This window comes from Anomaloglossus baeobatrachus, chromosome 3 (assembly GCF_048569485.1).
Source record: "Anomaloglossus baeobatrachus isolate aAnoBae1 chromosome 3, aAnoBae1.hap1, whole genome shotgun sequence".
Lineage (NCBI taxonomy): Eukaryota > Metazoa > Chordata > Amphibia > Anura > Aromobatidae > Anomaloglossus > Anomaloglossus baeobatrachus.
The window spans coordinates 118,114,660-118,128,094 of NC_134355.1; the positions used below are offsets into that span (position 1 = coordinate 118,114,660).

Sequence of the window (13,435 nt, forward strand, 5' to 3'; positions counted from 1 at the left end):
TAGGGCGGCACTTACATCTCCCGATGTTCTCTACCACAATGGCACAGGAGGCAGCACATGCTCAGAATAACCTCTGGTGGTCTCAAGTAAAATGGTACCAGCAGCGGCGCATGCGTAGATGGGGATCTCAGCTCAATAATGAGCGGAGATGTCGATTTGCACACACGCCATCACCAGGGCCATTTTGCCAAAGACCGCCAGAGGTGAAATGTTAACATCTGCAGCCTCCGAAGCCATTTCACTAGAGAACACTAGGAGATGAATGTGCGCAAGTACAGCCAGTTGCAATGGCGGCGCTAGCTTGAAAGTTTTTTTAAAAAATGTGAGTCATACAAATGCTGAGGGGAAATGGCAGAGCCGAAGACCATATAAACAGTCCAGTCCCAATCTGCGAAGTAGCTATTGCCCCAAGACTTTTAAGGGAAATCAAACAAGAACCAGACTACGGATTTTTTACATTACAGGTACAATTAAATCAGTATAATAGGGCCATTGTGGCCATACCTTTACTTTAACAGGTTAAATTCTGATGACCGGTTCTCTTTAATTTTTGGAAGGCAAATGTGGACACCATGTTGCTTTTGTAGAGCCTCTGAAGTGTCAAATATGCAGAGACACCCCAAAATTGATGGCACTGTACAAATTGCCCCTCTCAGTGAATTCATGTACCGCTACAGTATTCTGCAACATCCATTCCTTTGTTTTTCTGGAGAACTGAAAATATGCCAGCCTAGTATCCATACATTGTGCCCATTTTATGCTTCTGGAGACACGCACCCTGTAAATTGGTAAGTGTGCTCTCCCGGCTACAATATACAATGTCACAAGTGGTCAATTACTGTGGTTTAGGCACAGTGGGGGTCAGAAGGAGGGGGGAATTTGGATTTGAGAGCGCAGATTTCACTGGATTTTATTTGGGGGTGGGAGCCGTTGCTTTTCCAGAACCTTTGTTCTAACAGTAAAGTGGGACCCCCATAAACTTCCAGTGACTGAGTGTTGACGAACCTGAGTGAAGGTTGTTTTTTTGTGGGATAAATTAGTGGTTTTATTGGTAACATTTTGGGGTACAGAACATTTTTTGTTCGCTATCAGTGAAAAGCCGATATCAAATTCCTGTGTTTTACTTCGGGGTTTCTGTGTAAATCCCACAAATATGTAATTCAGACGAATCCCCGGATGGAACTGTGATGCCCTGGCAAAACCAGGTAGTCACAGTTAGGCCCCTGCATAACACCTTCCCTCACTAGGAAACACACCAACCAGAAAACCCTAGTCACCCCCCCCCCTTAAGGAAAGATAGACACACCAGTGGGCGTGACCAGGTGGTTGGGCACGCCCACCCAGGGGTCTAGGCAGCCCGGGGTGGGAAAACAGACAGTTACGCTTGAGAGTTCAGTTTGGGGAGGAGTGTGGGCTGGAGCTAAGTGTAGCTCCAGCAGGAGAGTTCAAGTTGAACGATACCAGGGTAGGAAGCCCTGGCACCACTGGCTAGGAGGCAGATGGTGGTCTCCGTCAGCAGGAGACGGGAATACGGCTCAGTGGAACAGAGGTGGACCGGGACAGGGTTATAGCCCGCCGGTACAGACACGGGGAACCGACCCAGAAACCGGAGCACAAAGGGGGGTACTCGGAACCTGAAGCCAGGACCAGAACCAACTGGAACTGGTTAATTAACCGATTGAGGCCAGGACTAGAGGTCCTGTCCCACCCAAAGTCCCTCATAGAAGACAACAGCCCACCGATTAGGGATAAGAGGTCACCGCAAGGGCCCATAGATTCCACGGGCCAGCGTCTGCGAGCATGGCTCCTTAGGTCACATCCAGCCAGGAGCGGACTCCTGAGTTTCACACTAGGAAAGTCCACCTTACACAAAGCAGTGCAGGAAAAGGATAGAGACCATCAGCCGGGTGGGGGACCCGAACGCGACCAGCCGCGACATCGGCCACCATCACCTTGGTTTACCAGAGACTTGTGTGTTTTACTAACAGTGAATACACCAACATCCCCTGCGGATGACATCCCCTGCTCCGAGCCACCGGGTCCCGGGGCCACAATCCCTACCCACGGAGGGGTTAACAACTTGCTGCACAACATCTCCCCCAGGTGCCCCGTAACAGCAGCGGTGGTGTCCCACCTCACCACACACCGTGGGTGGCGTCACAAACTTATTACGGCCTAGCCCGTACATCTACGCCCCCCTTTTTATTCGGCGTGTCCGGAGACCCTCGAGCCACCACCCCTGAAGACTCGGACCCGAGCAGCACCGGCTGCTGGCACGGGGGCGGCACAGAACCAGTCACTCTAATAAGGCAGATGGAGACATTTTGATCTCCGTTCTGGTGGTATCCATCTTTTTTAGTCATTACCAGAACTGTGGTCATCTACACTTATGAGCTAAAAAAGATGCCAAAAATGATGGTATACCGCCAGAACAGAGACCAGACAGAGTCCAAAGTGGCTCCATCTGCCACACTATAATGAGTGGCTCTGTCGGGGGCTTTGTCTGAATCACATTTTTTGGAATTTTACATGGAAACCCCAAAGTAAGTGAGAGCAGCATAAATACGAACCAGCCTTATTCCGATTTTTATAGTACAGGAGTAGTTCTTATTTTTAAGCGGTTCACTGTATGGTAGAAGTGTTAAGACGACTTTAATCTTCGTGTCAGTGTGATTACAGGAGGTACCAGACATACATCTTTTTTTTTTTATATATATATATGTTTTGCTTCAATCACACAATAAAAACGTTTTTATTTTTTATGTCGCCATATTTAGAGAGCTTTAACCTTTTTATTTTTCGCCAAACAGAGCTGTATGAGAGCTCATTTTTTGCATGACATGTTGATTTTTTTTTAGCACCATTTTGGGATATATAACATTTTTTAATCACTTTTTATTCATATTTTTCAGATGCAGTGTGAATAAAATTTGGTTATTGTTTTTATCTTATTTTATTTTATGCTCTTCACCCTGCGGTAAAAGTGATGAGACCAATTTATTCTACGGGTTCATATGGTTACAGCGAAACCAGATTTGTATCACTTTTTTATGCTTTTCTACATTTACCAATTAACAATATTTAAAATATACAGTACAGACCAAAGGTTTGGACACATCTAATTCAAAGAGTTTTCTTTATTTTCATGACTCTGAAAATTGTAAATTCACATTGAAGGCATCAAAACTATGAATTAACACATGTGGAATGAAATACTTAAAAAAGTGTGAAACTACTGAAAATATGTCTTATATTCTAGATTCTTCAAATTAGCCACCTTTTGCTTTGATTACTGCTTTGCACACTCTTGGCATTCTCTCGATGAGCTTCAAGAGGTACCGGAAATGGTCTTCCAAGAGTCTTGAAGGAGTTCCCAGAAATGCTTAGCACTTGTTGGCCCTTTTGCCTTCACTATGCGGTCCAGCTCACCCCAAACCATCTCGATTGGGTTCAGGTCTGGTGACTGTGGAGGCCAGGTCATCTGACGTAGCACCCCATCACTCTCCTTCTTAGTCAAATAGCCCTTACACAGCCTGGAGGTGTGTTTGGGGTTTTTGTCCTGTTGAAAAATATATGATGGTCCAACTAAACGCAAACTGGATGGAATAGCATGCCGCTGCAAGATGCTGTGGTAGCCATGCTGGTTCAGTATGCCTTCAATTTTGAATAAATCCCCAACAGTGTCACTAGCAAAGCACCCCCACACCATCACACCTCCTCCTCCATGCTTCATGCTACCAGGCATATAGAGTCCATCCGTTCACCTTTTCTGCGTCGCACAAAGACACGGTGGTTGGATCCAAAGATCTCAAATTTGGTGTCATCAGACCAAATCACAGATTTCCACTGGTCTAATGTCCATTCCTTGTGTTCTTTAGCCCAAACAAGTATCTTCTGCTTGTTGGCTGTCCTTAGCAGTGGTTTCCTAGCAGCTATTTTACCATGAAGGCCTGCTGCACAAAGTCTCCTCTTAACAGTTGTTCTAGAGATGTGTCTGCTGCTAGAAATCTGTGTGGCATTGACCTGGTCTCTAATATGAGCTGCTGTTAACATGCGATTTCTGAGGCTGGTGACTCGGATAAACTTATCCTCCGCAGCAGAGGTGACTCTTGGCCTTCCTTTCCTGGGGCGGTCCTCATGTGAGCCAGTTTCTCTGTAGCGTTTGATGGTTTTTGCCACTTTCTTAAAGTAATGATGGCCACGCGTTTTTCTTTACTTAGCTGCTTTTTTATTGCCATAATACAAATTCTAACAGTCTATTCAGTAGGACTATAGGGTACTTTACACGCTGCGATATCGGTACCAATATCGCTAGCGAGCGCACCCGCCCCGCAAATAACTGCCCGCGGCGCACAACATCGCTAGCACCGGTCACACGAACTTACCTTCCCTGCGACGTCGCTCTGGCCAGCGAACCGCCTCTTTTGTAAGCATAGCAGAGGAGGGGCGGAGATGAGCGGCCGGAACATGCCGCTCACCTCCTTCCTTCCTCATTGCCGGTGGACACAGGTAAGGAGATGTTCGTCATTCCTGCAGTGTCACACATAGCGATGTGTGCTGCCGCAGGAACGACGAACAACATCATACCTGCAACAGCAACGATATTTGGAAAAGGAGCGACGTGTCAAGGAGCAATGATTTTTCACGTTTTAACGCTCGTTGATCGTCTCTTCGTGGTGTCACACGCTGCGATGTCACTAACGACGTGACCCCGACGATATATCGTTAGCAATGTCGCAGCGTGTAAAGCCCCCTTATCAGCTGTGTATCCACCAGAGTTCTGCACAACACAACTGATGGTCCCAACCCCATTTATAAGGCAAGAAATCCCACTTCTTAAACCTGACAGGGCACACCTGTGAAGTGAAAACCATTTTCGGTGACTACCTCTTGAAGCTCATCAAGAGAATGCCAAGAGTGTGCAAAGCAGTAATCAAAGCAAAAGGTGGCTACTTTGAAGAACCTAGAATATGACGTATTTTCAGTTGTTTCACACTTTTTTTTGTTAAGTATTTCATTCCACATGTGTTAATTCATAGTTTTGATGCCTTCAATGTGAATCTACAATTTTCAGAGTCATGAAAATAAAGAAAACTGTTGGAATGAGAAGGTGTGTCCAGACTTTTGGTCTGTACTGTGTATATATTTGTTTTTGTATTGCCATATTCTGAGAGCTGTAACTTATTTTTTAGCCAAATGATCCATTATTTTTTTTTGCATGTGACTATCACTTTGTATTCAATTTTTGTGTGTCAGTATGATGAAAAAGTGAAATTTTTGTCATTTTATTTTTATTTTTTTTTTTAAGGTTTTGGCTGTATGGAAAGACAGTTTTATACTTTGAGTCGTTCCGTACGTGGTGATACAGATTAGGAGTATGCTATTTTTGTATATTTTTGTTTTAACACAATTGCTACGTTTTAGTGACAAAACTTTTTTTGTGACGTGTGTGCTTTTTTGTGCTCTTTTTACATTTTTTAACTGTTTTTTAAACTTTTTCACTTAGTCCCACTTCGGGACATGAATATTTTTTTGTTTAATCACTGGTACTGGTGTACAGTGCAGGAGAACTGTCAGTTGTTCACTGACACAGCCTGTTAAGGCCCCGTCACACTAAGCAACATCGCTAGCAACATCGCTGGTAACGAACAACTTTTGTGACGTTGCTAGCGATGTTGCTGTGTATGACATCCAGCAACAACCTGGCCCCTGCTGTGAGGTCGTTGGTTGTTGCTGAATGTCCTGGGCCATTTTTTAGTTGTTGCTGTCCTGCTGTGAAGCACAGATCGCTGTGTGTGACAGCGAGACAGCAACAACTAATGTGCAGTGAGCAGGGAGCCAGCTTCTGCTGAGGCTGGTAACTAATGTAAACATCGGGTAACCAAGAAGCCCTGTCCTTGGTTACCCGATATTTACCTTTGATACCAGCCTCCGCCGCTCTCACTGCCTGTGCTGCCGGCTCCTGCTCTGTGCACATTTAGCTGCAGCACACATCAGGCAATTAACCCGATGTGTGCTGTAACTAGGAGAGCAAGGAGCCAGCGCTCAGTGTGCGCTGCTCCCTGCTCTGTGCACATTTAGCTGCAGCACACATCGGGTTAATTAACCTGATGTGTGCTGTAACTAGGAGACTGGGGGCTGGTCACTGGTTGCTGGTGAGCTCACCAGCAACTCGTGTAGCCACGCTCCAGCGATCCCTGCCAGGTCAGGTTGCTGGTGGGATCGCTGGAGCGTCGCAGTGTGACAGCTCACCAGCAACCTCCTAGCAACTTACCAGCGATCCCTATCGTTGTTGGGATCGCTGGTAAGTTGCTTAGTGTGACTGGACCTTTAGATACTGCTAATAGCAGAATCTAACAGGCCACTGTATCCTGGTGTCATCAGATGACCTTAGGGATACCATGGCAGCGATTGGCACCCTAAATTACGATCGTGAGAGCCAATACTATCAAAAAGGTTATTTTAACCCACTTTTAAACACTTAAATACAGTTATCGTGATTGACACCGGTACTTAAGGGATTAATCTGCCACGATCAGTACCAAAATCGATCAGGACCGATGCTCGCGGGTGTCAGTTGTCATTGTACAATTGTTACCCGCAGGACTGTTTGCAGTGGTGGCCACTATAGACTTATTCCCGATCGGTATTTTAAAACAGCGATGAAGGAATAAGACCCTGTATCAACCGCAGTTTATCAATCTGATCCAAAATGATGGGAAGAAGAAGGCATGGGGAAGGCTTGGAGCAGCTCATGATCCAAAGCACACCACATCCAATGTAAAACATGGTGGAGGCAGAGTGATGGCCGGGCATGCATGGCTTCCAATGACACTTGGTCACTAGTGTTTACTGATGATGTGACTGAAGACAGAAGCAACCGAATGAATTCTGAAGTGTACAGGAAGATACTTTCTGCTCAGATTCAACCAAATGAAACAAGCTTGATTGAACGGCGCTTTACAGTACAGATAATGACCCAAAACATACTGCGAAAGCAACCCAGGAGATTTTGAAGACAAAGGTGGAATATTTTGCAATGGCCGAGTCAGTCACCAGATCTCAACCCCTTAGAGCTGCATCTCACATGATAAAGGCAAAACCTAAGGTAGAAAGACCCATAGACAAGCAATCATGGAAAGCATCACAAAGGAAGAAACCCAGCATTTAGTGACATCCATGGCTTCCAGACTTCAGGCAGTCATTACTTGGAAAGCATTCTCTACAAAAGTATCTATATATCTATTTTCCCCACACCCACACGGAGCCCTGACTTCCCGGTGAGTGCTGCACCCCAGGGAGCCCACACCGGGAACCCAGCTGACACATACCCACCGCTCGCCTCCGCCCCCCCCACATTACCGCACTCGGTTCCACCCCCTCTGCCCTACCCACATATTACCGCACTCGGCTCCACCCCCTCCGCTCTCCACACACATTACCGCACTCGGCTCCACCCCCTCCGCCCTCCTCACACATTACCGCACTTGGCTCCACCCCCTCCGCCCTCCACACACATTACCGCACTCGGCTCCACCCCCTCCGCCCTACACACACATTACCGCACTAGGCTCCACCCCCTCCGCCCTACACACACACACACACATTACCGCACTCAGCTCCACCACCTCCACACACACACACATTACCGCACTCGGCTCCACCCCCTCCGCCCTACACACACACATACATTACCGCACTCGGCTCCACCCCCTCCGCCCTACACACACACACACACACATTACCGCACTCGGCTCCACCCCCTCCGCCCTACACACACACACACATTACCGCACTCGGCTCCACCCCCTCCGCCCTACACACACATTACCACACTCAGCTCCACCCCCTCCACCTGTATACACTGAACGAACACACGAACACACACACACACACACACACACCTGGATAGTCACCTGTCCCCAGCCATGCAGTCCCCGGCACTGACGTTCTCAGCGCCATGGCCCCGCTCTGCTCCACCCACCCCGCATTACGCCCCCCGCACACATTAGGCTGCTTTCACACTTGTGTTGTGAGGCATCTGTCAGAGTGTGTTGTGTGAGGCATGTGACAGATGCATTGCAAATAGTGTGCTAATAAAGTAACGGATTCCTGTAAAAGAACGTTTTGCGTTTTTTTTTTCTCCTTTAATGTTTCGCCGGGAAAAGGAGATTTGCGGTCGGGAGGAAAGAGAGGTGACCGCAAATCCCCTGAGTGACTGCAGTGAGCCGCGCGATCAGCTGTGCCGTCACTCAGGTGACCCGCGGCCACAGCTGCAGTCCTCCACCCGAGAGCTGTGTCCGCGGGTCACCTGAATGAGGGCACAGCTGATCGCACGGCTCACTTCAGTTGATGTGTGGAGCTGATAGAGAGCGGTCGTGTTCTACTGCCGCTCCTGTCAGCTTCATGTAGCAGAGCTGAAAGCGTCATGGGACCTCTGTGGATTACGTCAGAGCTGGAGGGGTATTTGGGGGTTTAATAAAGTGGTAAATGAGGGTTTTTTTGACTTTTACTCCAAATAAAGTATGAGCCGGGTAGAGTCCCGGGACTGTCGCATCTAATGGATGTGGCAATTCCGGGCTGCTGTCTGATATTGTTAGGCTGGGGGGCTCCCCATAACGTCGGGCTCCCTATCCTGAGAATACCAGCCTTCAGCCGTGTGGCTTTATCTTGGCTGGTATCAAAATTGGGGGGACCGCACGCCGTTTTTTTTAATTATGTATTTATTTATTTTACTGCACGATATAGACCCACCCACTGGCAGCTGTGATTGGTTGCAGTGAGACAGCTATCACACAGCGTGGGGTGGGTCTGACTGCAACCAATCGTAGGCGCCGAAAGGGCGGGGGAAGCAGGGAATACGTAATGGATTAATGAGCGGCCGGCATTTTCAAAAGAGAAGAAGCCACCACAGTGTGAACGCCGTGCAGTGCTGCGCCGGTGATCGTGGATCGGTGAGTATGAGGGAGGGGGTGGGAGGGATAGACCGACATGGACAGAGAGAGAGATAGAGACAGAGAGAGAGACCGACCAACAGACCGACCGACAGACCGACAGTGAGAGAAAGCCGAAAGACCTGCTTTTGTTATGTTAAAAAAACATGCAGATCGCAACAATAATGCAAGGCAAACGCACTGCTTAACATTTTGGCAGCAATTTTCTACAACTCATTTATTTCAATGGGTGTAGAACGCAGCCAAAATGGCAAAAGCAATTGACATGCTGCTTCTGCAAACGTATGGGTTTTTGACAAATTTTTGACAATCAAAACGCTGCGTTTGAAAAAGCATAGTGCGCATAGATTTTGCATGATTGTCATAGACTTTGCTGGAAAATCAGAATGCATGCATTTTGTCAATGACACAGTGCAGTTGTAAACGCAGCCAAAACACAGAAAAAAACGCGAAGTGCGCACATGGCCTAAGAGCGCAGTGTAGAGCGCTGGATAAATGTGATCCAAAACTTTATGTATAATGTTCCCAAGAAAAACTTCAACTCAATCAAGAAAAAATAAAAAACAAGACACCACTCAGGTCCATTATCTGTTAACATAAATATAGGGGAGGCAGGGGGGGGGTTACGTTATTGGTAGCACAAAGGCTCTGGAAAAGCACTATGGCGCTACCCCCAGAATAAATCCAGTGAATACTGTGCTTCCAAATCCAAATGCTCCACACCCTTCTGAGCTCGCAGTGTGCCTAAACCACATTTAACATATATTTAGTGTTTGGCATTACTGTGGTGTGGAGAGTCCACTTAATTTACGGATTGCGTTTCTCCAGAAGCATTGTCTGGGCACTACAATGTACTGGGCACTACAATGGCAGATTTGCAATTTACAGTCAGCAACATCCATTGATGCTTGTTTCTGGAAAACACCCATGGAGTCAAAATCGTCACTACAGCTGTGGAAAAATTCCCAGAGGGGTGTAATTTACAAAGTGGGGTCACTTGGGAGGATACAGCTTTTCTGGCAATTAGGGTCTATATATATAGAATCCAACAACTATTCTAGGAAACTCTGTGCTCCAAGTGTCAAACAGTGCTACGTCCCTCACAAGTCTTGCCGTGTGGCTTCAGTACTGTACAGTTAGGGTATGTGCGCACGTTGCTTTTTACCTGCTTTTTTGCTGCTTTTTCTTCTGCGCTGTTTAATGCCAAAATGGATGTGTTCTTCTATTCAAGCAAAGTCTATGGGAATTTGGGTTTCTTGTTCACACTATGTTGTTCAAAATGCTGCCTTTTTGAGGCAGAACTTTGGTCAAAAACTCAGCTTTTCAGAGAAGCAACATGTCAATTGTTTTTGCCATTTGGGTATTGCACTGCAAAGCTGAGTTTTTGACCAAAGTTCTGCCACAAAAAGGCAGCATTTTGAACAACATAGTGTGAACAAGAAACCCAAATTCCCATAGACTTTGCTTGAATAGAAGAACACATCCATTTTGGCATTAAACAGCGCAGAAGAAAAAGCAGCAAAAAAGCAGGTAAAAAGCAGGTAAAAAGCAGCGTGCGCACATACCCTTACATGTAGGGTACTGCCATGTTCAGCAGATATTGGGTGACATATTCTGGTGCCTTTTTTATCCATTTCCTCAGGTAAAAATGTAAAATCTGGGGCTAAAACAACATTTTTGTGGTTAAAATATATTTATTGTTTCCTTATTGCCAAATGGTATAACATTCTGTGACAAACCTGGGGAATAAATATGTTCACTTCACCCCTAGATGAATTAATTGAGAGGTGCAGTTTGGAAAATGGGGTCATTTATGGGGGGGGGTCTGTTGTTTTGGCACTTCAGGAGCTTTGCCAGTGCAACATTGCAAGATCTGCCCCGGCTGACACCTGCCTCCATGTCTGTGCAGATCTTCCCCAGCTGACACATGACACATGCCTCCATGTCTGTGCAGATCTGCCCCGGCTGACACATGCCTCCATGTCTGTGCAGATCTTCCCCAGCTGACACATGACACATGCCTCCATGTCTGTGCAGATCTGCCCCGGCTGACACATGCCTCCATGTCTGTGCAGATCTGCCCCGACTGACACATGACACCTGCCTCCATGTCTGTGCAGATCTGCCCCGGCTGACACATGCCTCCATGTCTGTGCAGATCTGCCCCGCCTGACACATGACACCTGCCTCCATGTCTGTGCAGATCTGCCCCGCCTGACACATGACACCTGCCTCCATGTCTGTGCAGATCTGCCCCGGCTGACACATGCCTCCATGTCTGTGCAGATCTGCCCCGCCTGACACATGACACCTGCCTCCATGTCTGTGCAGATCTGCCCCGCCTGACACATGACACCTGCCTCCATGTCTGTGCAGATCTGCCCCGGCTGACACATGACACCTGCCTCCATGTCTGTACAGATCTGCCCCGGCTGACACATGACACCTGCCTCCATGTCTGTGCAGATCTGCCCCGGCTGACACATGACACCTGCCTCCATGTCTGTGCAGATCTGCCCCGGCTGACACATGACACCTGCCTCCATGTCTGTACAGATCTGCCCCGGCTGACACATGACACCTGCCTCCATGTCTGTACAGATCTGCCCCGGCTGACACATGACACCTGCCTCCATGTCTGTACAGATCTGCCCCGGCTGACACATGACACCTGCCTCCATGTCTGTGCAGATCTGCCCCGCCTGACACATGACACCTGCCTCCATGTCTGTGCAGATCTGCCCCGGCTGACACATGACACCTGCCTCCATGTCTGTGCAGATCTGCCCCGCCTGACACATGACACCTGCCTCCATGTCTGTGCAGATCTGCCCCGCCTGACACATGACACCTGCCTCCATGTCTGTACAGATCTGCCCCGGCTGACACATGACACCTGCCTCCATGTCTGTACAGATCTGCCCCGGCTGACACATGACACCTGCCTCCATGTCTGTACAGATCTGCCCCGGCTGACACATGACACCTGCCTCCATGTCTGTACAGATCTGCCCCGGCTGACACATGACACCTGCCTCCATGTCTGTGCAGATCTGCCCCGCCTGACACATGACACCTGCCTCCATGTCTGTGCAGATCTGCCCCGCCTGACACATGACAGCTGCCTCCATGTCTGTGCAGATCTGCCCCGGCTGACACATGACACCTGCCTCCATCTCTGTGCAGATCTGCCCCGGCTGACACATGACAGCTGCCTCCATGTCTGTGCAGATCTGCCCCGGCTGACACATGACACCTGCCTCCATGTCTGTGCAGATCTGCCCCGGCTGACACATGACACCTGCCTCCATATCTGTGCAGATCTGCCCCGGCTGACACATGACACCTGCCTCCATGTCTGTGCAGATCTGCCCCGGCTGACACATGACACCTGCCTCCATATCTGTGCAGATCTGCCCCGGCTGACACATGACACCTGCCTCCAGGTCTGTGCCGGCTCACAGGAAGGAAGTTCCCTGCCGCACTGCATTGGGAGGAGACTCTATGATCACACACGAGTGACAGAACTATTCCCTGTGCCCATCACATCGTCGGGCCTGATCTCGCAGGCTAGTGGCCAGCACTTACCAGTCACACTAGCCTTAGTCACCCTTTGGATTACGGCTCTCATTGTGCTCTGCTGGGGGAGTAGAAAGGAGCAGTCGGTTCAAGCTATCAATTCGGCAGCACCTCCGGTTCCTACAAGTAGCTTGGTATTCTGGCGCCCTCTCGTGGACACAAGTGATAATAGCAGCCTCATAGTGTTGTCTGTACAGGAGCACTCATTGCCTATGTATGAGCAAAACACATCCTAGCTTACATTATACTAAAAATGGGGCATGTCAGTGATTTCACCAGTTTTCTGGAATAATTTAATTTTAATACTTGGAGAAATTTATAAAAAAAAAAAAAAGTAAATCTTTTTTGCACTTATTTATTATAGATTGCAAACCATTGATAAATTTAGCACAAATTATACCAGATATTTTGCCACATCATATGCTGGTTATTTTTTACCTCCTTTTTTCAAGTCGTATCTTTTTTTTATTTTTCTGTTTTCTGTTTTTTATGTATTTTTTATAGGTTTTATTATAATTTTGAATATCAGAATTGCATTTTTACATCATGTCTCCGCACTCAAAAAATATGGCTTTATGTAAAGGAGGGGTAAAATATGAGCAGTCAATAATAATGATAATGATAATCGCATGGTTGGAAAGAGGTTAAATACTTCTGACGAACATTTGAAGTTTTCAGATAGCTGCAAAAAGAGTGATAACATGTAATTCAATGAGAACCAATGCTGGCAACAGGGATCTGAAATGCCCCTTTGAGATTTTGAGGTTCTGCACAGCACACTGCCTGCCGAGCTTGTAAGATATTGTAACAGGCTGTTATCCCCTCATTTAATTTAAGTGGAGCTAAACCCATTGAGTTAATAATTTTATGGTTGGGCTAGCAGAAATTATTATTATTATTAT

At 47.4% G+C, this 13,435-nt stretch overlaps 1 protein-coding gene across 1 annotated transcript in view; it reads right to left on the reverse strand.

Annotated features, from left to right (window-relative positions):
- DTD1 (D-aminoacyl-tRNA deacylase 1) overlaps positions 1 to 12,680 on the reverse strand; it is a 211,890-nt gene extending 199,210 nt beyond the window's left edge. Inside the window, exon 1 of the mRNA XM_075338104.1 lies at positions 12,543 to 12,680. Coding sequence (XP_075194219.1) covers positions 12,543 to 12,585 — 43 coding nt within the window. The 5' untranslated portion in view covers positions 12,586 to 12,680. The remainder of the gene's footprint in view (positions 1 to 12,542) is intronic.
- Between the last annotated feature and the right edge of the window lie 755 nt (positions 12,681 to 13,435).